At 37.4% G+C, this 24834-nt stretch overlaps 1 protein-coding gene across 5 annotated transcripts in view; it reads left to right on the forward strand.

Annotated features, from left to right (window-relative positions):
• The window catches only part of LARP4B (La ribonucleoprotein 4B), a 56202-nt gene that overhangs the window by 6174 nt on the left and 25194 nt on the right, over positions 1-24834 (forward strand). For 3 of the 5 annotated variants that reach the window (XM_056484130.1, XM_056484132.1, XM_056484131.1), the window contains exons 2-3: positions 12349-12483; positions 24641-24788. In XM_056484130.1, coding sequence (XP_056340105.1) covers positions 12403-12483; positions 24641-24788 — 229 coding nt within the window. In that variant the 5' untranslated portion in view covers positions 12349-12402. Of the gene's footprint in view, positions 1-12348; positions 12484-19230; positions 22676-24640; positions 24789-24834 lie in introns of those variants that run through there. The other 2 variants (XM_056484128.1, XM_056484129.1) reach the window with 1 other exon arrangement.

Genomic DNA, 24834 nt, shown 5'->3' on the forward strand with positions numbered 1-24834 from the left:
GGGTCTGTGCCCAGATGTTTTGACTTGCAAGAAAGGATTATTGTCATTAAATCCAAGGTAAAATATTGGCAGTCCATCCTTTAACTGTGAGTCAAAACCTGAATTACCAGTAGTTTTGATTACAGTGATACTCTAGCAAGGTGGGGTGCCTTACCTGTGAACAAATGTGCACCCAGGAGGTGATAATCTTTCATACAGTGTTTTAAAACTAAGCAAGAGTTGCTTCTGGTTTCGGTGAAGCTTGTAATGAAGGATAGTAGCCTTTATGAAAAGAGGAAGTAATACTAAATTATTTGGGTTATTTGGATTATTTGGGTTAAATTCTATTTTTGGTGAAGAGGTTAATGAAATATCATTGACAAAAACCATTAGCTTCCTTTTCTTTTACAAAACCTTAAAGTTAAATGATGCTTCTTCTGTAAGTAGCTAGATTTCACTTTAGATTTGGTCCTGAACATGTTTCAAAACTTAAACTAACATTTTAGGTCAATGAATGCTTTTCAAGTCATCTGAAAAAAAAACCCCAGAGGTTGAGGGGAGTTCATCCCAAGCTGTTTGTTTTGCAGAGTGACTGTTTCTTGAAGTAGTCTCTGCATTGTCAAGGATTGCTGTATACGTTCACGTTGGAACAAAAATTGTCACTGTACCTTTTTGGTTATCACTGGCATTATCAACATCTTACTGGATTATATATGCCTCTCACTTGCACTTTATATAGGTATAGATCCTTTTCTCTCTTAGTTTTCTCAGGCCTATTGTGAGGGAAGACGTATTCCAGGAGGACTGTAGTGGTTGTCCCATTGGTTTGCATGCAATCTTTTCCAGAATTCTAGTTCTGTGTGCATTTGAATTTGAGATCCTTTGTGAATTAGGTATTTATTGTACGGTCCCAGAATGTCGTGATAAAGAACTTGGCAAAATAGCTTTGAAGCTACATGTGTGTCTTAAATAATAATTCAGAGTACTAAAAATATTAAGGGTCTTGGAAATTCCAAATGCAGCTTCTGACCTCCTCTTGCTTAAGTGCAACACTGATTGCAGACTTGAAATGTGGAATCCAAGTAATAGCAATATTCTGAGGTAAGACTATTAAGATCTGTTAAAGAAGGTCAGACTTCTGACCTCACCCTTGGAACTGCACTAAATACTAACCCTATAGCTAGCTTCAAGTGGTGTTTTTAATCTTGTCTTTAATCATAAAATACTACATTTGCTTCTACCAACTTTGGAATTTTTCTGAGGAAGATGATGTTCATAAAATCCTGCCTATCAGAGCTGGGTTAGTTGTTTCCTTTACCTTTGCCAAGTGTCCCACCTAGTGTCAGAGGCAGTCTGAGTGCCTCAGCCTCTCTCTGGTTAGCAGTGTAGCGAAGTATGCGGAAAACTTAGAGCTGGTGTTGGTAAATCATGAGGAGGAACATTCAGTCATTGAAACAAGGAAGTTCGTTGTTCCCAGCATTGCCAAACTGACACTCTTCATGCACAACATTTAACTTGTTCCCTCTAAGCAAGTGCTAAACCTCCTGGGACCTCGTCATGTGTTACAGCATTTGAAGATTTAGTGGTTCTTTGAAGAACTGGATAAAGCCAAATAGACTATCAGTTGCTGCCTCTTAGCTGTAAAAAATTGAAGCAACTAGTAAAATACTGTAGAACTGGCATTTGGTTTGTTAAACAAACAGAATTTATGAAATGACAGGTCCACTTATAGTGAGCCTGACATGCTGAGATGCTGATGAGTATGTTATCCAGCAAAGTTCAGAATCTTTCTAGTTTTCACTCCAAGTCAGGAGTCAGTTTGTCTTAGACTGAAACTGTCTCATAGTGAAAGTGCAACAGTCTCTGTAAACTTCACTGCTCTGTGTGAGCTCTTAGCATGCTTAATAGTTGCTTGTTTCAGCAGAGGAATAGGAAAATTAATCTCATACTTCCTTTCAATAACTACTTTAAAGAAAAGCAAACACCAAAAAAACCCCCTTACCTCATTGGTTATGTGAGAGCAGGCCAGCTATGTAGGGAAGGAAGGGAAACAAAGAAAATACATTCTTATGCAAGATACTATCTTTGCATAATAATTCCTCATATGTGCATGAATTCAGAGAAGGTCTGGTAAGATGGGACAGACTTGGTGTCCAGAGTGCCAGACTAAACTTACCTGCTGGAAATAAGATGTCTGTCAGAATAAAGAATTTGAATGAAATAGATTATAGATCTATTTTCTGATAGCCGTGTTAATCTCTTCATGAAATGTGTTGGTTGGCTATGGGAAGGAGCAATACAGGCCTATTTTAAGAGTTCAAGAGTTTAAGCTACCATATGGTGTTCTGTATTGACTATTTAAATATAGTAGAGGAATGAGCAATATTTTGTGAAATCCAGTCATTAATGCTAACAGGTATTTGTTCCTGCCCTGTCTACTCCAGGGCAAGCTTGAATTTTCTCACCAATTCAATTTACTGTTTCTAATCAATTGCTCTTCTGCTTTCTGTGTGTACAGAAGTGTTGTGCAGTTTTTGACTCATGTCACATTAGTGGAAACAAGTAACATGGATGATAGTTGATTTAGGTGAGGTTTTGTATTTGATAGTGCTAAAATTTAGAAACTTATTTTTGTGATGCTTTGCATATTTTTTTCCTATCATTTAACATTTGCATGAAATGATAATTAATTTCTGGATCAGTATGCAGTATTTGCTGTTAAATATTGGTATTATATTAAAAGCCTGGAACAGTCTCTCAGCTAATTTGTTGGCATAAAGATCTCTGAAGTTATTGAGAAGCTTTGACTTTCAGAGAAAATGCAATTAGCTTATCGAAGATCACCCCAAAGCATCTAGAATTAATATCTGTGCAGAAAGTAAACAATTTTAGCAGTTAAATTTATGCATATTAGTAAAAATACCAAGACTTTTCTTTGTATTGCTTCAGCTGTGACTTGTGTTTGCTGATCAGTATCCTACTGCACTGGACACTGCAAGCATAGACTGTTTCCTTGTAGCTTAGGCAAATGTAACAGGTAAATGCAGGTGGATGGGAGTGTTACAAGAAATTAATGTGAGCAGTGGATTAGTATAATATGTGATGCCTATGCTCTGATGAGAACATAATCAGTTATTAAAAGATATTAATTAAAGAAAAAATCTTGCAGAAGGAGGGAGCTTCCATCACATCCTGCAGTTTTCCTTAACCCAGGTTAGGCATAAGGGGGTTTATATACTTAGTCATTATTTAGGCTGGCTGGTTTTAGAAGATTATGTGAAAAATTAGTCTGCCTCTATGGTTAGGCTCATTTAACAAATGTACTCCAAATGGAGTTTGGATGCAGAGGCAGATATGAAGTGCTGTGCAGAGTGTGGGGTCCAACTCCAAGCTTGTCATTCTGTAGGTACTTTAAAGCATTGTTTGCCCTGTATTTAGGCTTCATTAGTTTTCTGATTATTTCAGTGCCAGAAGAGCAGTGGCTTGCACTGGCCTGTCCTTTCACTCTTTAATTCAGTACAGGCAATGTGCAGTCTGCTGAGGTTTCTGTTGTGAAGGTCCTGCAGATATGTTACTGTAGCTTTACTTTTTTTATTTTGGGGTTGTTAATTTTGTTTTGGTTTGAGTTTTTTTGTTTTGGTTTTGTTTTTTTTAATTTTTTTTGTTTGGTTGTTTTGTTTTGTTGGTTTTTTTTTTTTTTTTTTTTTTGCTTGTTTTTTTAATTGCTGTTAGGAACTATCTGTGATGCTTTGTAACAGCAGCAGCAGAGTGATGTGGACCTAAGTTGTTCAGTTCCACTCAGAACTGAAGGACTTGGTTTGCAGTACTCTGCTCCTCTGGTTTCCTAGAGGAGGACAGAAGGATTAATGCCACCAGGCATTCAGCTCGAGTCCTCTCTTCTCCACTGCTCTTCTAGAGGTCACAGAAATAAAGTGCTTGTGAGGCAACTACTATATAGTTCTCTGTTTAACTGGAGAAGGGGGTGCTCAAATTTATTCAAATTCTGTTTTTGCTGATGACGTTTTCTGTCCTGGGGAATATAAAATCATGCCAGAGCTGGGAGGTAGGAAGTCAAATGCTCACAAATACAAGGGAGGGCAAGTGATGGAACATTTTAGTAGAAAATCATTATACTTTGAGGTACTTACCTAATTTTCTTGAGTAACAAATTCCTGATCTCTTTCCTGAGAAAGTTAAAAGAACTTTTTCATTCAATGTGAGATGTTTTCTGCTTTTTGTAGGCTTTGGTAATGAATGTAGAATGTGTGATTCTACATTCAGCTCATCAAGAGAAAACAAGATTGTGGAGAACTCTGTTCATAATTAATTTATATTAAGTTAGCATTCCATTTTTCGTTTCAGAATTGTCATGATTTGGCTGAGCTGCTAACAATTTAACTCTGCCATTTGAGGGGTTTCTTAGAAAATGCTCAAATCAGAGAGTCGGAAGATGAATTTTAATTAAGTCTGGTACTTTTGAAATCATCATCTGATAAGTATCTTATCTAACATGATAGTTATAATAGAAATTAAATATATATCTTTATGAATAACCTGCAGGGTGTGTGCTGTTAGTCCACTTACAGTGAGGAAAACAAGCTTGTGGCTTTGTGATGGATATGCAACACGAAGCAACTCCTGTTAATTAATGAGTTGGGTTTCTTAATGTAATGTGCTTCTGCTGGCAGTCAGGAGAGTGCTGCTTCAGACTTGAAAACTGAGAACAAGCCATAAGCAAACTGAAAAATGCTCATGACACAATCACTCTTGTCTTCAAGGCGCATGACACTCTTATCAGGCATAAAAATTTCCTCCCGGTGGGCTTATTCCTGCTTGGTAGGCACTCCTAGTCTTCTTAAATTATAATATTTTTGTTAGATTATATACCATTAAACATCTGGTTTATTGCATTACTATGGAGAATGTGATCCACGGGCTTATTGGTCCATCTCTGGAGTGATGTTTGAGTGCACATCAGATAGTAACTGCATGTGAAGCTTCTTGGTGTGCAGGAGGGCTGCAGAAATTCTATGAGACACCATAGAGTGTAGTGAAATTATTTCTTTTTTGTTAAGCACATATATTTGAACTACCGTGCATAGAAGACTAGATACAAAAAAGATAATAATTTTTTGATGGAGGTCATCCTGCTGTCTTCTGTGCACTGTTGACATCATCTTCTTGATTGAGATGGTGAGTAAGACTGTAACTTTACCCTCTTCCCATTTTTCTTGCTCTTCACTGAAAGAGTTTTTCATATGCCTCTGTACAGAGTGCTTATCATTTACCAGTATCAGGTTTCTTTGGTACTTTTTCACCTTTGTTTAGTAACTTGCTGCTTGGCATCTTTTGGACAGCTAATTAGTGTAATGATCTGGATTTCCAGACTTGCTGAGTAATCAGTTCTAGTGTGCTCTTCATTGCATAGATTTCTGTGTGAGCAAGAACGCTCAGTAAGTGATGAGAGCTGTGAATTGCTTGGAAAGCCTCACACAGAAATGTTTAATAAATCTTTAAATAAAGAAATGCAGTGTTCTTTTTAAATAGCAAGATTTACTATTTCAGCTTTTCTTAAAGGGATAATTAATAGAATTGCAGAACAGTTTTGGAGGCTGTCAACCTTATAAACAAAATAAGAGATTAAAAAAAAAAACCCCGTGAAGTAAATGCAGCAGCAGCAGCTCTAAATGATTTGTGCTTGTGTTTTCTGTTGAAGGATGTTAAAAAAGTTCAGCATTGAGTTTTAGGTTCTTCTGCTTGCTAGCACCTGATTGCCTTGTGCATTTTGAAGTGCCTTGAGTCTGCCAAGTGTTCTGTTGCAGATTTGCCCCCTGTGCTTATGACCATGTTCCTCTTCAGGAATGCAGAAGTTGCATTATTCTGGAGAGTGCCGGGGCATAACTAATTATCTTGGCAGAAAAGAAAACTGAAACAAATCCTATGGTACTTTTCTCAGTTTTTTTGTAATCTAACTTTCCAGCCACCATGCTGGCATGATGAAGATTTTGAAATCTTCATCTGACAGACTTGTATAAATTGCTGGGTCTAAACACTAAGCTCCAGAGGTGAATTTTCAACTTTTTTCCCAACTGTTTAGCTAATCATCAGTTAAATTGAGAACCTTGTGATGATTTTTAATAGTAGTGCATTCAAGACTTCTGTAGACACATGCTGTGACTAAATATTTATGTCGTGTCAGCTTTTTAATTGCTGTTGTGTAATAGAGATTTTACAACTGATGTAGGCACAGTGATGATTGCGGAGATTGCCACAAACAGATTTGCTGTTGGTGTTAGATTTCTCATCCACAGCTATTTTATCTGCTGTGGTAGTGGAACTTCTTCATAGTATATTTTATTTTAAATAATGCCATCCTTTAAAAGCTAAATTGCTCTGTAAAGAATCTGATTTCTTGCTTTGAAGGGAAAGATGGAAACCCCTGAGTTCTGTCACAGGTTTTTTCTGTGAGCATGGTACAGCTTGGATGATGTTATTCATCTACAGAATGGTAACATGTGCCCCATGCAGCACGATGATAGGTCAACTCCAACAGCTGAAATCTTTTTTTTGAAGGTATTCTGAAATTGCACCTGATGATAATTGAAAGTTTGTATCAGTGTCTATGACACTAAGAGGTTAACTTCCAGCTTTTCAGGATTAGGGTTTTTCCAGTTTTTCTTGATGATGCTGTTTAAACTTAACCATATATCCTGTGTCTGAGGTGGCACCTTTACTGGAACTGAGAACATGATTAACTCTAGACATATTACATGTGCTTTGGCTATTCACAGCACTGGTGAAACTAATAAAGAAAAGTTAAACTTCTTTTAAAGAGTAGCTAATGTATTAAAATTGTAGCATCCTTTTGGAAAAGGCATCTCTTGTTTCTCATATAAATGTCTACGTGATGTCTTCAGCAGATGCTAAAACTTTTTGGAGCTGAGGTCAGTGGTAGCTCTGATCACCTTTGCTGTGGTGTCATGGTCCTCATGGGTACACAAGAGTGTGGTAGATGGTGAGAAAGTATGTTCTCTCTCACAGTAGAAAGAGGATTTCTGGCTTGCAGCTGGAAGTTTGTTATGAGGCTCAAGTTAAGCAATGCACCTCTGTTTGGAAAACATTTTAAGCTTTCTCATGTTGCCGAAGTGTATTTCTGTATTAGCCTTGTGAAAACTTTATCTTAATCTGTGTTTAAAGTTTCTAAAATGTTTGCTAGGAAGAATTCTGCACAAAGCCAAAATCAATTCTATTTTTGTTTGTACTTGCTGGAAGAGCAGTGAAAAGTTCTTTTATTCTAGTGAGCTTTTTTTTGTTTTATGGTGTTTGCAGGGTGAAAGTTAGTTGTCAGCACTTGCATTTTTAAATCTCTTTTTAAGGGCTGATTACTCTGGGCTGAAAGTTGGCAGGCAAGATCTCAGCCCTAGAGCATTGTTTGGGGTTTTGCATGTTTTTAAATTACAGATCTGTGTGACTGATTTGATTGAGAGAACACATGCTGCTACTCAGACTGCAGTAACTCTAGACAGTGAAACAGACTGCAGAAAAGCACACTTTGAATATGAATTAGAAAAGTTAGAGATGTCTACTAATGAAAGCAGGAGGATTGGGGGCTTAAACTCTAGGGAGAAAGAGCAGTAGGGGTTTTGCTTGCTGTGTAACAATCAAGGAGATAGATGCCTTTTCCAAACTATTTTCAAGGTTGTGGTGCATGTGGATGCAGTGTGTTTATAAATACCTTCAGACAGTTGCACATTAATCTGCCCATACTGAGGTACCTAAACTGGAACTAAAGTGCAGTGTAAAGGTTAGTCTGATGTGGGCACCACACTAGCACACACGTGTGGCTTCTGGATGAGAGCAGTCCCAGCTCTGCTTGGCTTGGCACCCAGGCAAAGAGTGATCATGTGGTTGTGTGCACTTATCTGTATAGTTGTCTTGTGGGCTGTTGTGGTATGTTCTGAAATGGTGGGATTCTTACAACCAGATGGTTTTGAAAGTACTTGACAGTAAACAACCATGCTGTCAACTTTCATAAAACCAAAACACTAAAATTGCCCAAAAAACCTCTCAGAAACCTCGAACAACAACAACAAAAAAAACCTTAAAAAATCAACTCCTCTCCCCCAAACAAACCCCATATCTTTCTATTTGTGAAGGTGGTTGTGGATGTTGCAGAGTGAAACCAGTAGACTGAAATACCTTGTTGCTTGACCAGATAGTCTCTCCTGAAAATATTCATAACTCCTCAGGTTAACCACTTGCCAGGTGTCCACAGGGACAGAGCTGTACAAGTGAAGGGTGACTGCCCCCATCACCCTCAAACTAATGAGAAAATGAATAATAAGGCGCTCTTGCCCTTGCTGTTGCAATTACTAGTTTTGCAGATGGAGCAGTCAGGGAAAGCAAGCATGGTTGAATATTGTGCCATTTCTAAATAAGTCTGTTTTTCCTTTATTTTAAACTTCTCTGTCTTGCCTATTTACAAACCAAGTTTGGACTACTTTTGATAAGTCTCAATAAAATTTAGGCAGTTTTGGGATAGGTAGATGCCAAAATAAGTTTTTGGGTGTCTGTAGTAGAGAGAAGAACAGAGTTACTCTCAAGCTGCTGAACTTATTACTCTGTGATGACCAAATGACAAGCCAGAAGGATACAATGATTTACTACATGCATTTGCAGAATTGAAATTAATGGGTGCTTCTAAATCAGTGAATCATTGACACTGGTTTCCAAGAGAGGTGGTGGATGCACCATCCCTGGAAACTTTCAAGGTCAGGTTGGACTGGACTCTGAGCAATCTGATCAAGTTGAAGATGTCCCTGCTTCTTGCAGAGGAGTTGGACTAAATGACCTTCAAAAGGCCCTTTTCAACTAAAAAAAACGCTCTGTGTTTCTGTGATGAAAAAATTGTCATTTGATTGTGATAGCTCAGTGTTCTGCTGGAGGTAGTGTTATCTCTGTCCCAAATGGGTTTGCCAGCTTGCATTTTTCTCTTTAATATCTCCTGCTTATTGCTGCAACATTTATTTATGCAAAGATACATTGAACTGCTGACCATATCTTTTAGAGTCATGGACAAGTTAACTCTTCAGTTGGATGATAAGTTTTATTGCTGCATTAAAATGCTTCATATAACTTGTCACTAATTCAGCTGATAAACTTTTTCAAACAGTGAATCCATACTTGTGGTTTCAAGAATTACCAGCTATTGATTGTGGTTTGTGTAAATCAACTTTTATATGAAAATATATATCAATACTAGTGAAAAACATGCTAAAACATATCCTATGGAGAGCTTTTAACATTCCATGATTTTTATTGGTTTTCTTTTTCTGAAGTATCACTGCATTTTCTACAGCCCTTTTGTTCTCTGACATGATAGTCATGGGAGTCTGCAGTCATGTAGATTTTGTTCTCTGGGAGTCCAATAAATGGCAGCTCTACAGTAGAAGAGGTGGCATTAACTTTCCAGAACAGCCCTGCATGTGAAGTTACTTTGAAGTATCGCACAGCCAGTGGGATTTTGCAGCTGAGCACTTGACATCCTGCAGACTTGTAGCAGTGGGATGTAGTAAGTGAAGAAAATTGCAACAGAAGTTCCCTCCTTCTGTGTTTGGGCTCTTTTATGGCTTGCCCATTTTGATCATTGTTAAAATCATGGGGTTGAAATCAGGTTTTATCCTCTTCAAACAAATTACTGTATCGCTTTATCGGTTATTTGGAGTGCCATTTTGATCCTTAGTAATCAAAATCCAACTTAAATATATTTGTAATATATTTATATATGTAAATATATAAATATATACATTTATCATATATAATATATTAATATATACTATATATTATATATAATATTATTAATACCTATTAATATATATTTTTATATATTATTTTTATATTTGTTTGACATTGTAATTACTAACAAGAAATCATTTACAAGATGAGTGTTATTAGTATGGTGTGTATCACAACAAATCCATGTTGTGGATTTGTGGATTCTCTAATGAGAATATGATTATTAGTCTGAGTGGTGCAAGCAAAGTTACCTAGAGCTTCAATCTAGACCTGGCCTGTGATAAGCATCTTGCATAATCTCATCTAAGGGACTTCTGAAAAGCAGTAGAATGATATGCTGTTCTAATTGCAGGTGACTTGCCCAAGGAATTTGAAGTTGCAATGTGCACATTGCAGTTGTGTGTTGTTAGGTTGGCTGAAAACTTGTCTGTCCTCAGCTGGAATTAGTGATTTCGCTGGGTCTCTTGTGCTTGATTGCCAGTCAGCTAGCACTTTAAAGAATATATGTGTAGTGAAACTTTACTGTTTGTTTGACAGATTCACATGATCATAGCCATTTCCCTTCCCCTCCTTTATCTATAGACATACAAAGTTCTGGTGCTAACACTATGTACCAGACGATAGAAGAGATTGCAGCATGGCTCTGGACAGGCTGAAGGGAATGGGGAGTATGTGAGATCAGCAGGTGACAGAAGGGTGTAAAGTGTTACCATAACATTGATTTGGGGATCAAAAGGCTGAGTAAATGTCACCATTGCTGACTGAAACATATTTGTCTGTCTGTAAAGTAGTCTTTAGCTTGTGAATTTGAACTAAATTGTACACCCAAGGTTAGTATGAATAGCAGTGGAGGTTACATACAGTGAATCTGAAATGAGTAAGGAGTCTTGGGCTCTTCTTAGAAAAAAAAAAAGAATCCAAAATTTTGAAAGCCTAAACACAGTTTCTTTAAAAAACATGAACAGAAGTTCTCCAAAAAGCTTAGACACTTTACAGAGTGTTAATGTGCCCACATCTTTCTGTGCATGGCTTTGAGCTACACAGAGTTTGGCATTTTCATACTGCTTTTGAAAAATTGCTTTCATCCTGAGGAGGATTTTTGGTTATTTTATGAAATATAAACATCCAGAATGAATTCCAGACTTTGTTACATAACCTGTGAGTATATTTGTGTGTAACATTATGTGAGGGTAGTGTAATTTTTTAGTTTAATGTTTTTTGTTTGTCTGTGCCATTTCTGCCTTAAGTAGTTTCTATTCAGAGCTGAGAGGCAGAATGTTAGGAAAAAAAATTCTAAGAATATGTCAGGGACACAGTACGTGTGTTTGTTTTAAAAACATATTTTTTGTGCTGGCTTTACATCAATAGCACAAGGTGATAAGCAACTGTTCATGAAAAGCTGAAATGTTGATCTTCTTGGGGATGTCAGTATATTTTTTTCCTCAGCTGTATGTACAGAATATCTTTTGCATAATCCTGTAATACAGGTGCTTGAATCAGTTCATAGCTGAATGCAATAATTTCCTTTTCAAATTCTTTTAAAATGTTGAGATATATTCAGTCAGTTGTATTTGGCATTTGCTTTTGTCCACTTCAAAGTACGGTGTAAAGGAGATTCCATGAAAGGCCATAATGCCCTAGACTGAAAGTCTTCTTAACTTTAGTCTTGGAGTCAAGGTAGCCTAAAGGGAGCTTATGTTCCTAAAGAATGGGACGGTACCATTAATTTCCATGTGCTGCAAATCTTTACATTTTCATTTTAAGGAGATGGCATGTTTGGTGTCAGCAACTTGAAGGCAATAAATCTCATGCATTGTTACAGATGCAGTATGGAATTTCCATATTAATAAAAAAATAAAAAAGCATTTTACATATTTTAAAAATAAAAATATTAAAAATAAAAAATTTAAAAGCCTGATTTTCATACCTCAATATTTCTTTTGAGACTTCTTGCTTTAAAATAGTTTTTATTGTTTTTTGAAGACTTTTAAAAATAACAATATTAAATAATAGCATAAAATTTCAAAGCAATGTCACTGTCAGACTTTCAGCTCTGCTGAGGTTTTTTACTTGTTTAATCAAATAAAATAAGATTTTGGGATGATAGAGCAGAACTGGTTGAGCATTAGTAGCCTAGCAGAACTGTTGTAACATGCTTCTTAAATTTTACAAAGATAAAGTGACCATCAGAGTAGTTACAGAGGAAAGGTTAGCTTGTGACTAAATGCTTGTTATTGAGTGGAGTCTGCCAGGTGGTATGAAGATGTCATGGTTTGAAATGCAGTCTGAATAATTAAGATGAGAATCAAGAGACACTTTCCCGATGGAATTTCCCTGCCCAGTGCTGTGGCAAGTGTTCATCTGTAATCCCAAGGCAGCCAGTGACTGGGAGCTGAGTGTATCTGTAAGGTGGCTTTATCCTCATTTCATGTTTTCTCTGAATGCATAATCCCATATTGTGTGGAAGTTCTGTGGATCTTTGGTCTGAATCAGGGTGGCGTGTCTGGAGCAGCTGCGGGTTTTCGGGAATTTCAACAACAACTTACAGAATCTTTTGTCTTCTTATTTCTGCAGCTTACAAAGGTGACCAGTAAAGTTCTCTCTGTGCAGCCAAAAAGCAGACAGCTCATGACTTCAGATCAGGACACTAAAGTTGTGGCTGAACCGCAGGTGCAGCAAGTACAAGAAGTTAAGGACGGTTCTCATCTAGTAAGTATTATAATTGCATGTTCCCCTGATATAAGTGTTGTGTGCAGCATTGTATTTTCACTATGTCTTCATCAATATTGTAGGTCAGAACGTTTTAGAAGACAGTTGGCTGAGACAGCATTGCAACATTGAACAGCCAGAACAGAGCTGTTGGTGGTGGTTAATTCTCCAGACTACTAGGAACCTCAACTTAGTTTTGCTTCAGCCCTGTAGAGGGATTCACATAAACTGCAAGATCTAGCAGTTTGCACTTTAAAGGACAGGGCTTTTTAAGCTGTGCAGAAACTGTATCACCAATCTTGAATTAGGTTCTTGCTCACACCTTACCATGTGAGGAAAATGCAGGGAATGCACTTTGTATGTACATGTAATTGAAAAAAGCACAAACCCATATAAGCAGGAATTGGTAATCTGTTACAGGAATTTTGCTCAGTCAGTTCTGCCAAATAGCACGTGCTGCTGTTGCTGTGCTGCTGTGCAGGATCCAGTAAGTGGCTGGATGGGAAGCTTTTGGCAGATCATGCATAGACTGTACTGTGTGCATATATGTTGTAAATGTTACATACATCTTCAAGAAGATTGAAGACTTGATTTTTATTCAGATATATTCAAATTTTTGTCTGTGTTAACTGTATATGGGAGGAATGTTTCTTCTTGGGACATCTTGTAGGGTTTGATTTCAGTGTATGTTCTGCCAGGAATTTTGCTTGTGCTACGCTAAGCAGCAGATATTTCCTGCTTCCAAATTAGCTTGGAGCAAGCACTAAGGAGCATTCTGAAAAACTTATGCTTTTCTTTTCTAAGCAAGCTGGTGCACTTTTTGTTTGTTCCTCTCTGCCTCTTTTTTTTTTTTTTTTTTTTTTTTATTCTGAATTCTCTGCTGAACATCTCTCAGGTGTGATTGTTTTACTTATTTGACAGTAGAGGAAAAAATTCAACCTGGTTTTCTTTCATACTTCTGAAGGTTGAACTTTTGAGATTTGCTGGCTTTTTTTCTTTTCTTTTTTTTTTTTTCTCTGTAACCAAGGCATTAGTGCCAGTAAACCAGTGTGTAAACTTGAGTAAGAGCAGCTTGCAGATTTGCTTCAAGACTTGGAGCTGTCTGCATTTCAACAGGTGCATTAGCATTAAAGGCAATTCATTAGTCTTCGTATGGCTGCTAGTTCTTATAATTTGACATACTAGAATTTTTTTTTTTTTTTTTAAATTATTTAAGTCTTAATAATTTATTTGCAGAAAGAGAACATAACCATTTCTAGGCTGATGTCAATTTAGGTATCTTGGAATGTATCCATAGTGCTATAATGGTAGATTTCAAATAATTTGTTCTATCGTGGTTAAAGCTTTTCTTCAGCTGAATATTTTCTCTGAAAAAGATGAGACCTTTAGCTTATTAGGCTTTAGGTTATACCAGTATGATACTCTTACATGAACAGCATCAGAAAGTCATTCTGTTGTATGAGCATAATTACCAATATATTTTGTTAACAGTTGTCTTCAAAATGATCCCTTCTGTAATGTCATGCATACCTAAGTTGATTTTTGCCAGTGCTTCAGAACTTCATTGCAAGTTCTAGGAACAAGGTTATAGTTGGAGAAAAACTTCACAGAATGCAGGAAATAGCAAACTAAAATCATTACGACACTTCCATCTTTACATAAATGTGATAGAAAGGAGAAAAATGTCTGGAATCCTGACTCTATTATTGCCTTTAGCAGGTACATACTCAGGTGAAGTGAAAATCATGTCCTTTTTCTTGCGTCTTAATTATTTTGAGATCAGAGGGCTAGACTGCAAAAAGACATAGGTGCATGTTTGTGCTGATCATTACTTCAGTGTGCATTTGATATTGGGCCATCCTGCCATGGCACCTAGTGAGCTTTCTAGGAGTCTGTTTTTAATAGACTTACAAGAAATGTGCTGAATTTCATTCCCAGCTGTTTTTGCTGTGCTGTTCCACTGGGATCTCTTAATATACCTTGTCCAAATGCTTTTGTTCAGGAAGAAAGTTACAGAATTTTTATGGGGAATCTTGATGCACTTCTGTACATCCTGTAAAAATAGATATTATGCTAGTTCTTAATCGGAAGTGGTTATTTAAAGTATTATTTTCTCTTTGAACAATAACTAAATTTTTCTAATTATCAACTTAGTCATTCTGTTATTTGGCAAGAACAAAACTGAAGGCATTCTACTGTGAGTAATGTTGAATAGGTAATCAGTGACTAAATTAAAATGAAGGTTTTGATGTTGTGATGGAACCCTTCATAAATCACTTTTCAGGGTTGCTGCTTAAAGATATACAGTTCACTAACATTTTTCAGAGTGAGGGAGACAGACTTTTCCTCTGCATTGAAGTAGCTATGAAGCTATGCTGTTTAAAGCTTAATGTGGATCAGTCACAAATCTAGTATGGTTCATTTCCAACACAACCAACCAGTTTGGCTAATTTTAGTGGTATTTAACAGCAGAATTTTGCACACAAGTCATTTGAAGGAAATTGGCATCTTCATGGATTTCTTATCAGTAGTAGCTTATACTTATGCATTGGAGGTATATAGCTTAGAGGATACCAGCATTCTTAACTTCAGTGGCTTTCTTAGCTTTGGGAGTTAAACGTACTATTTTTTTCCAGCTTTAACTTAGAAGTCAGCAGATGTCTGCAATAGACTGTTTGTATCCTGATTGACAGTTACTCTTTCTGAGAATGCCCTTGTTAGGCTGGACCCAGGAAAGTCAACGTTTAAGAAGTGGTTCACTCCATTTTAACTCACTTCTGTGTTTCGTTTTCCATAGTAACTCTTTGCAGCTAGAAGAAATTAGGTTACTCTGAGAGAAGAGGCCAAGGTGCAAATCCCATGGTCGAGGTAGTTTGTATGTCCTGTCTCTGCCAGACAGGATTTAGCTGACATTTAGTGCTAAAGGTATGCACAGTCTTTTTGCTTGCTTGCTGAGCCTAAACTCTTCCTCTGCCATGCTCACATTTGAATGTGTGGCCTCTCAGAGCACTTTCCAAGGACAAAAGAATTTTCTTTCCTTGATCGGTCAAATTGAAGATCTGATCTGGAAATTTGAAGGTATCTTTAGATGGGATGATGACAAGAATGTCATCAAGCGACAACAAGTTCTGCAAATGTGTGTTCCAGTGCAGGATATTACAGTGAGGCCATTTAAACTTGCTGTCTGATTGCAATATTAGCATCACCCATTCTTTCCCTAGCTGAATAATTACCAGGTGCTGCCATGGGAATGGGAATTCAAATCTGTGTGGTACACTGATTTTTGTCAGTCCTTACAGGTACTGTAAATACAAATTCAATCACACTGTTCTAAGCAGGGGAAAAATAATTAGAAATTTATAAAAATAACACTTAATTGTACTTCCGAAAATGTTTTTCTTAGGAAGTACTATAAAAGAATGTCTCAGACTTATTGCTGCTGGATTATGTTGGTCAGAAATCCTTTTGCAGCCCATTCAAGAATAAGCTTCAGAATAAAGAGGAACTGAGGAAATCAGGTTTACTAGTTTAATATAGGACCACATGCTCAGAGAAATTCAGTATACCATATAATCCTCAGATCATTTGACAATACACAGCATTACATGCAGTATGTGCCAATTTAATATTAAGAGCAGTTTATAATGAGTAGGTAGTATTTAATAATTCAAGGGATCACAACTAGCATTAAACAAGAAATGGGAGAATTGGACTTTAAACTGGACATGTACAGTATCAGCATCATGAAGGATCAATACTGGTTGGTGTTTGCTCTTTCTGTCATATTATTGTAGATTCAAGCCATAAGAAAAGTGAATAGGCCACAAGAATAGTTTTATACATGTAGATGACTTCTAATACTCATGTTTAATTATTTCAATGTGTAGATTGTGTACTTAAGCTCAGCAGCCCATTAACCATGTTGGAGGAAAGTTAGGCAATTTGACCAGCTGTTTCTAGAAGTCTGCGGTAGTTTCACTGCAACATCTGTTGTGATGCTGCTCTTCTCTGTTCCCTTAACTGATGACGGGCATGGCATCAGGTGTGGTCTGGGAGTGCAGCATAATCACTGTTTCTTCAGGACTTGGTACCATTGCATTACTTTATTATAGAAAAAGAATAAGGGAAGTTAGATTTCAAGTAGGTTGTGAGGACTGTTTTGACCTGTGTTATTGTAACTTTAAATCTAGATTATTTTTAAACTTAGGCCTATAAGGCTATATCTGGTATAAACCCATACTCCTTGGCAAGGAATAGGTACGTGGATAAATGAAAGGTGGGTAAGTATACTCTAGTTAATAAGCATGTTGACTTATTGCCTTCTGTGTAGGTGTGTGCAGAACATAGGACTAAATACCTATTAAAATAAAGTAATTGTTCAGGTTATGAAAGTGCTGCTTCAGAGCATTTTTGTTTCATGCAGACAGAAAACCTGTTTAGGCTTTGAGTAGATGAGGAATATACTAGAGCTAAAATATGCATGAATAAAGGAGAAAAACAAAATAACAAAATTTAGTCCCCGGTTGAGTTGGTCTCTGAAGTAGCAGAGCATGAACTCTGTTAAGTGCTTTTCAAGTCGGTGGCAGTGTTAAGCTTAGCCAGAATGTGCCTCGGGTGATGTAGCATAACAGGAGTGGCATTTTCTGCTTAAATTCATGTTGCCTTTTTGTTTTTTAGAGTTGTGATCCCACAATAAATAATATTGAGAAATTTGACTTAATGAATGTGCACTGCAGCTGCTTTAAAATAGAAATTATCCCTGGAACCCTAGGATAAAAACAAAGGAACAAGTACAAAATGTGCCTTTGTACATGAGAAGGGTATAGGAAAACTGGAATAAGTTTCTGCTTGCCTGAACTGCTTCACCCCTTTTCTTTCCATTAGTTGATAGGAGAAGTGGTTGTTAAGGCACTGGAAAAGTGTTCTTTGCCCTGGTCTGTCTCTTAAAGACACTTAGCTCCTCTCTATAAAGCACGAGTTAGTAATGGTTAAATCACAAAGGAAAAAATCTTGCTATTTGTTTACCTGATAAGGGAGTTTTCTGAATAGTTGTGAAGTTAAGTAATTACTGTGACTTTAAGCTGACATTAAAAACAGTTAAATTGTTTGCTCATGGCATTTCTTCAAAAAAACTATTATAAGTAACTCCCTCCCCCTTTCCCTGTTCTCAGTTCCAGGGAATGCTGAAGAGAGGAGTGACTTGGCATAGTTTTCAGTCTGGATCCAAGCATGTTGAATAACTTTGTCCCAGGGGAGAATTGAAAAAAATGCAGCAGATGGCAGCAATGATGCATCAGACTTCCTATCCTTAGGAACAGTGTAGCTGCAGGCACTTGGAGTCTTCCTGGGTTGGATAAGGGGTGGGGGGAGGATAGTTTTACTCTGATCTTACTTTACAATTTCAAAGCAGACTTGCTGAAGAGGGGATGTACTTTTTAGCCAATTCAGCAGTCTTTTACAAGTCAGAGTTAGTGGGGTATTAGTTGCCATAAGGTGCACAAACAATGGAAAAATAGCACCGAGTTCAATGTTGTCTGAGAGAACATTTGAAATAGAGTTTAAGGGTCTGTCTTGTCTTACACTCTTACATATTCTCAGTATATTTTAAGTAACAGAGTAGAGTGGTGCTGTAGTTGAACACTCTGTAAGCTCTCTGAAGTATGGGGTCCAAATCTGAAACAATAGCAGTGAATTTGGGAGAAGGTCTGAGAGATGTGAGGTAATGGAAAGGCAAAGAGTAACTCTTGAGCAGAAAAAGATTGCTGGGTATTTTCAGCTTTTTTATTGGGCTTTTATTTGAAGAAACAGAACCACTTTTTTAGCAAATACAAGAATTTGCAATAATAGCAAGTTTTCAATTTGTAAATGCTTGTGTATAAAAATAGTTTAGTTGTTACAAGGTCAGAAGGAGTCTGTATATGTGCAACAATGAAAACTACACTGAAGACAGACTTTAGGAAGGAATAGCATTCAGTCTAAGTACTTTTTAAATATTTGAGTTTTTAGTAAAAGGATACACAGGTTTTTTTTCTGAGGTTTAGTATAATTAATCCTGTCACAGTACCCTGGGCTGGGTAAATGGTCTTGAGGCCCCCTTCAGTGCTGTAAGTCACTGAGGAATTAATATTCTTTTTTTTTTTTTTTTCCATGCAGATAACAAATTTAAAAAAAAAGACTTGGAACAGAATTAGCTTCTGATAACGTACAATGACTGGTTAATGGAATACATGAGGTCTTATCTATCTTTAGCCTGTTTTTCCTAAAGAAGTAATTGTGGTGTAGATTCAGCTCTGGGGGAAGGGAGGAGAAGGAGAAAATGGTCCAAAATGTGTTTGATCTACACATCAGCTTTAAACATGTAAACCCAGAATGCATTTATCCTTGTATAGAAGGTGAGAGTTGTATTAAATATGAAAACAAGTAGTTTCTGGCCCACATGGGCATTGTGAAAGATGTAATTGAAATAATTAAACTATTTGGATGAACGAAACTTTTTTAGGAAATTAAACAATAGGAGTTCATAAGACTTAGTTATACTCCTAAATAGACTGTAATCTCATTTGAAGGGATATTTGTCTTGAATATTACAGTGTATATGATGAAATACTGAAACATTGCTCAGCAACTGGGATTTGGAGTTTGAGTGGCAATGACATATGAACCCCTGCATGGTTTTAAAGTGTGCTATTTTTGGCAGTTGAGTGCTGGCTTGTCTCCTCAGTAGCCATAGAAAGTTAGTGTAAAGAGGAAGGTGATTTGCAATGAGAAGACCCTCTGACACTACTTATTAAACATGGGCTGCTGCTTCAGTAAAGAATTGAGTAACAGCACGAGTGAGGAGAAAACCAGCTTGTTACGAAAGTCTGTGGAAGAGGAAGCACCAAAGTCAAGGATAAGTAAAACTTTATCTTCAATTTTTGGAACTGTGGAAAGCCAGGACCTGCATACAGTGGGAAGGACAGTTAATGGGGCATCTGCGACAGTCGGCATTGAACGTGTTTGTAGTGATGATTGTGCAGCATCAGATTCTCAATCTGGCTTTTGGGGTAGAAAAGCAAAATATTCGTCATATAACAGCATGGGGAATACTCCCCATGTGAGCCCTAGGAGGACCTATAGCAGACCTTTTAGCTTCTTTAATTCCTTTAGTCACCTCTTGAAAGTCTCTGGTACATACAGAAATCTGCAGAGAAGTGAAGAAAAGAAAGATAAGATTATTAATGAAAGAACACCTAACAAACCTAATAGTAATGGTCAGCATGTGAACAATATAGAAAATAATAATAGCAATGGTAATAATGAAAATGTAGCTGTACAAGAGCATTGCTTGTTTGATCATATTTCTAATTCACGTGTACCAGATATCCTAGACAAAGACTTACAGAATGAAATTTCCTTAAATAGAAATTCTCTGGAGGATTATGCAGTTACATGTGACCATTCAAGGCAAAATGGAACGACAGTAAATGTTGAAGACAGCAGGAGTGACAGCTTACAGAAAGTTTCGAGTTCATATAGAGAGATGTCTCCAACATTTTCCTGTCTTGATGTAGACAGCAGTCAAAATGTGAAAGACAAAGAGTTTTACAGCATTTGTGTTGTAGATGCCGAAGATCTGAAAGGGGATGAAGAGGTGCCAGCTACTGTGCATAAAGAGACTGCAGCAGACATAGATAACTCAGCTGTTACTGATGAAGGAATGTGCACCATGGCACGACCTCTAGACAGAGGGAAGGAATTTCCAGTGCAGCAATTAGCACAAGTGGAAGCTAAGTTTAATTCACAGAAAGAACTGTTTGAGTATAGAAAAGAGGCTAGATCAAACATGGAGAAAAAAGATACAAAGGAATATTGTAGCCTAGACATCCTGTGTTCTTTTGATAACTTAGTGACTGACAGGTGTCAGGTGCATAGGTTAAATACTGACAGTACAGTAACAGATGTCTTAAGAGCAAAAGTGCCTGATGAAATCATCCCTGAGAATCACCAGGAGGAGGTATATACCATGGGTAGTGCTGCTAGTTGGAATGAATCACTGCATACAGCTTGTGATTCCATAAAGCCTGTGGATGCTGCTGGAGAGGACCAATACAGCCCTAACTCAGAAAAGGTGAAAAACAGTGATTGTATTTCCAATGTATTGTTAAACACTGGAGTATCTAATTCAGGAAAAACTGAGGGAAGTAATCATTCTGATGTTGTACCACTTGTTGTGCCACTAACCAGGCATCCCTCAAGTGTTATAGAGCAAATAAATAGTAACCAGGTGGTAGAGAACATGGGGGGTAACTTTAAATTATCATTAGAGTTACATGAAATGGACAATGTAGAAAAACCTGATGAAGAAGTGTGCTTTCTAGAGCCAGAATGTGAAATAAATTCAAATGTGGAAAAGAAAACACTTGAAAAAACATACGGTGATAGCCAAACATTTTCACCAGACTCTAGTGAACAACACAGCAATTTTGAAGAACCCTTGAAAGAGGGTGAGAAATGCACAGGTACAATTTTGCATAGCTGTGAAGCTTCGAATGTGCCTGAAATGCAGCTAAACCTGGTGGAAAGTTCTGATTTTCTGACTCACATTAAGGGCTGCACTGAAATCAAGGAATCATCTGAAGCTACAATCCACAGTGGCATGGAGGAAGATAACTGTGTAAGTGCCACTGAACTAAATGGTGACCTGCTTGAGGAAACTGGTGACTTGAGCAGAACTAGATCAGTAGTAAGTGATGTCACTGTGTCATCTCATGCACATAATCCAAGCACAGATGACATGTTCCTAAAGGAAAACAGCCTAGAGTGTCAGGTTTCACAAGAGTCACTGGAGAATAAAGATAAAGTATGCAAATACTCAAATTCAGATGGTAAAACCGGTGTCTCTTCTGTGTCTGTGGAATGTGAGCATATGAATAAAATAGACATGAACAGCAGACAAGATGAACAGCAGGAGGTATGTTCCTTCCACACAGTGGAAAATCAATGGAGTGCAGAGACTGAGTCAGCCAAAATAGCTGGGCATGTAGTAGAATCTGTAGAACAGACAAAATTTGAAGGTCACCTAAATGAGTCCATTGATAATAAGTCAGAAAATGTAAAACAGAATCTGGATGTTAACATTGCTGGTTGTGATAAAGGCATCTTCAGTTGCAGTAAAGGCTTGGCTGAATGTCAGAATGCTCCCTCTGACTCCACTGTACCTGCAGCCATAGACAGTTGTATGTACAGGAGTGTAAAATTAAAAGATTCAACTAAAAATCTGGAAGATGCCAGTAAACTCTTAAATAAAAACCATAACTTTTTGCCTTCATTGTGTCAAAATGCATGTTATCATGAGCATCACAAACCAGCAGAAGAGCCTGAGTTGTGTCACTGTGCCAGTCTGGAGCCAGAAGTTGGGAACACTCCAGTTTCTGTTGGGCCTTTTACTGAAGAAAAATCAGAAACTCATGAAAAAAGTATGTGTGATGTAAATGAATATAATCTTCAGGACAGTGAAGTATACCAAAGTGTCAGCATGCCTGCAGAGGAGAACCTCACTGGTTTTGTTTTATCAGCTGAGAACCTAGAACCTTTTACCAGGGGGAATTTGAAGCAAGCCAAGACTACCGAACTGAAAAACACCAGTTACGTATTAAATTCTCAGATGAATGACTTGACCGCAAGCTGGAAACAGATGGAGCCAGATCACAAGATTTTCTCAAACAAAGAGCTTGGAGTTTGTGTTGACCCAAAGCAGGTAGACAAATATGCTGCTACTCCTTCCTATGAAATATCCAGTGGCTCTCCTGGTGCAGCAGGATTTCAGCAAGGAGGAGAGCAGAGCATGTCAAGTCTGATGGAAGATGGATTGAGTGACCACAAGCAGTCCTATGACCTGGACAGACAAAATCCCCACGTTGAAATGTGGTCACATTTCATCAATCTTCAGACTGGCAATGCTGATTATACAAATCAGCTTCTTTCTGACACGGTTCCTTCTGGTAATGGTGAATATCTAGTGGGCTTTTTATGGAATAATGCAGCTTCTAATGCTACCATGAAGAATGACAGACTGTGTATAGTTAATGAAAACTTCCAGAATGAAAGTGAAAATTTAACAAGTGCTTCATATGCAGTGGAACCATACCCATATCAGCTGCTAGCACCAGAATATGCTGGTACGTGGGGATGGCACAATAAAGACGAACTTGTAAGTATTCTGCAGAAGTGATTTGGTCTTAAAGCTTAAAGCTGAAGCTGGGAGTTTGAACAAGCCAAGTCAAACTGTGGTTTCATTAGTTAAATAGGTGCTATTTTGTCTTGAATCTGATGACTCCCTTTCCTTTGGAAAACCAAATGCTGTACAGAATGCAGAAGTCCAAGATTTGCTGAATATTGATTTTTTTTATTTTTTTTTTATCTGTTTACTTTGTGTGAAAGTTCAGTCAGTGGCAAAGTAAGTTGATTGCAGATTCTCAGTTCCAGCTGAACTTAAGATAAGCAGTGCCGAAAGAAAGCTTGGTACAAACTGTTCTTAGCACTCTTTAGCTTTGTATAGGAAGAAATGTTTGTGGATTTCCTCAAGTTCTTGTTTGGTAGCAGTTAGGAATTCTTTTGCTCACTTCTGGAGGTGAGCAATGCTGTAGAGAGGAGTGGCTGCAGGAGAAGTGAGAGGAAAGAGCTAGGCTGGATCCTGGCTAGCTGGGTTAAGAAACAATCAAATCTGTCCTGAGGTGCTCTGTGCACCTTGCTCAGGCAGGAAGGTTGGACTGTATGACCTCCAGTGGTCCCCTCCAGCCTTACCCACTCTGCAGCAGTCAGCCTGTAGCAGTTGCTGCTCCTTTTCCTTCCCTGCTGAGCTTCCCTGACATTGTTCCCCTCTCTGGCTGTGTTGGAACAGCTGCTCTGACCTTGCCCAGCACTTGCAGTGTGGGTAGTGGATTGTACTCGAGGCTGTTTGCTGTCTCCTGGAGGAACTTCTTATATTAAAAATGGAAACTGATACATCTTGTCATCTTTGAGTCCTACTATGCAAGTAGTTATGTCAAACACTTCTACTTTTAGTACTTTTTAAAAACTCTTTTGTCATTCAGGAGATGTGTTTAAGTGAAATTTTTCTTTTTTTTTTTTTTTTTTTTTTTTTTTTTTTTTTTTTAGTTTTTGGGTATATTTTCTCTGCACTGTGATAATGAGTATTTGAATGCGTGTGTTCAAGAAGTTTGAAAGCTTTGTGGGGTTTTGGAGTGCCTGTCTTTAAACACTGTGGTGTTCCTAGCATCTGTAAATGTAGAAAGCAAATTTTTAGTAAGATTTTTTAGTGTGTCTTATCATGAGCAATGTTCTTTCCCAGTGTAATTATATTAAAACACTCAACATATATGCTTGGTATGGAATAATTGAATACGTTTTGCTCCAACATTAGCAAAGCAAGTCCCATGCTACTCTAAAAAAGTATTGTAGTAGATGTTTGCACTGCATAGAGCAATCTCTCTGAAACACAGATGTAACCATTTATGTGATGGTTGTATATAACCATATGTAATCATTAAATGTGTCAATTTCCAATCCAGTTTAAATGAGATTATTTTGAGATGATTTAACTGATCAGGTTATTCATCCTTTCTGTCCTAATGATCCGTTCCTCCTCTAGAAGTAATAACTGAAGTTGTCATGCACATCTTATTGCTTTCAATTTTCCATAATGTTTCATTAAAACTTAAATGTTAATATAATTTCAGAAAAATCCCTGTACTTCTGTATTTCGTTGATTTTTTTTTTTTTTTTAAGTGTTATTTTGCAGGAGCAGATTCAATAGCAATATAATCGACATCAAATAGACATGTACATTAGAGAACTGCCTGAAGTCTAGGCCAAGAACAGGCTAAGTTAGTTTGTCAGAGGCAAAGAATTAAATGTTTGTTATCATTTGCTCTGCTTGGATAGCCTTTTCTGGTGGTTCTTAATTAAGGAAATGAATTCTGTGCACCACAATTCAGTTGTTTGTACCTGAAATGACTATGGAAAGTCAGTTAATATATTCAGGTGTTAAAAAACATAATAGTAAAATCTGCATGACAATAGAAACAGTCTGATACTGTTATTTGAAACTGAATGTATCTGTACACCAGATGCCTGCTGTGCATCCCCAAAATGCATAATCAATTTGTTTTTGCAGGAGTCAACCAAGGTTTCTGAGTTAAACCCCAATGCAAAGGTGTGGGGAAATCATATGTTACACTTGGAAGCAAGTGGTGCCACTGATGGTAGCGTGAGCAAAACGTGGGCAGAAATACCTGACCAGCCTCCAGATTCTTGTAAAGAAGGTATGAATAAGAGTTTCTGGCTCAATTAGAAGGTAAAATTCGGTGC

The sequence above is a fragment of the Oenanthe melanoleuca genome, chromosome 2 (assembly GCF_029582105.1).
Source record: "Oenanthe melanoleuca isolate GR-GAL-2019-014 chromosome 2, OMel1.0, whole genome shotgun sequence".
Classification (NCBI taxonomy): domain Eukaryota; kingdom Metazoa; phylum Chordata; class Aves; order Passeriformes; family Muscicapidae; genus Oenanthe; species Oenanthe melanoleuca.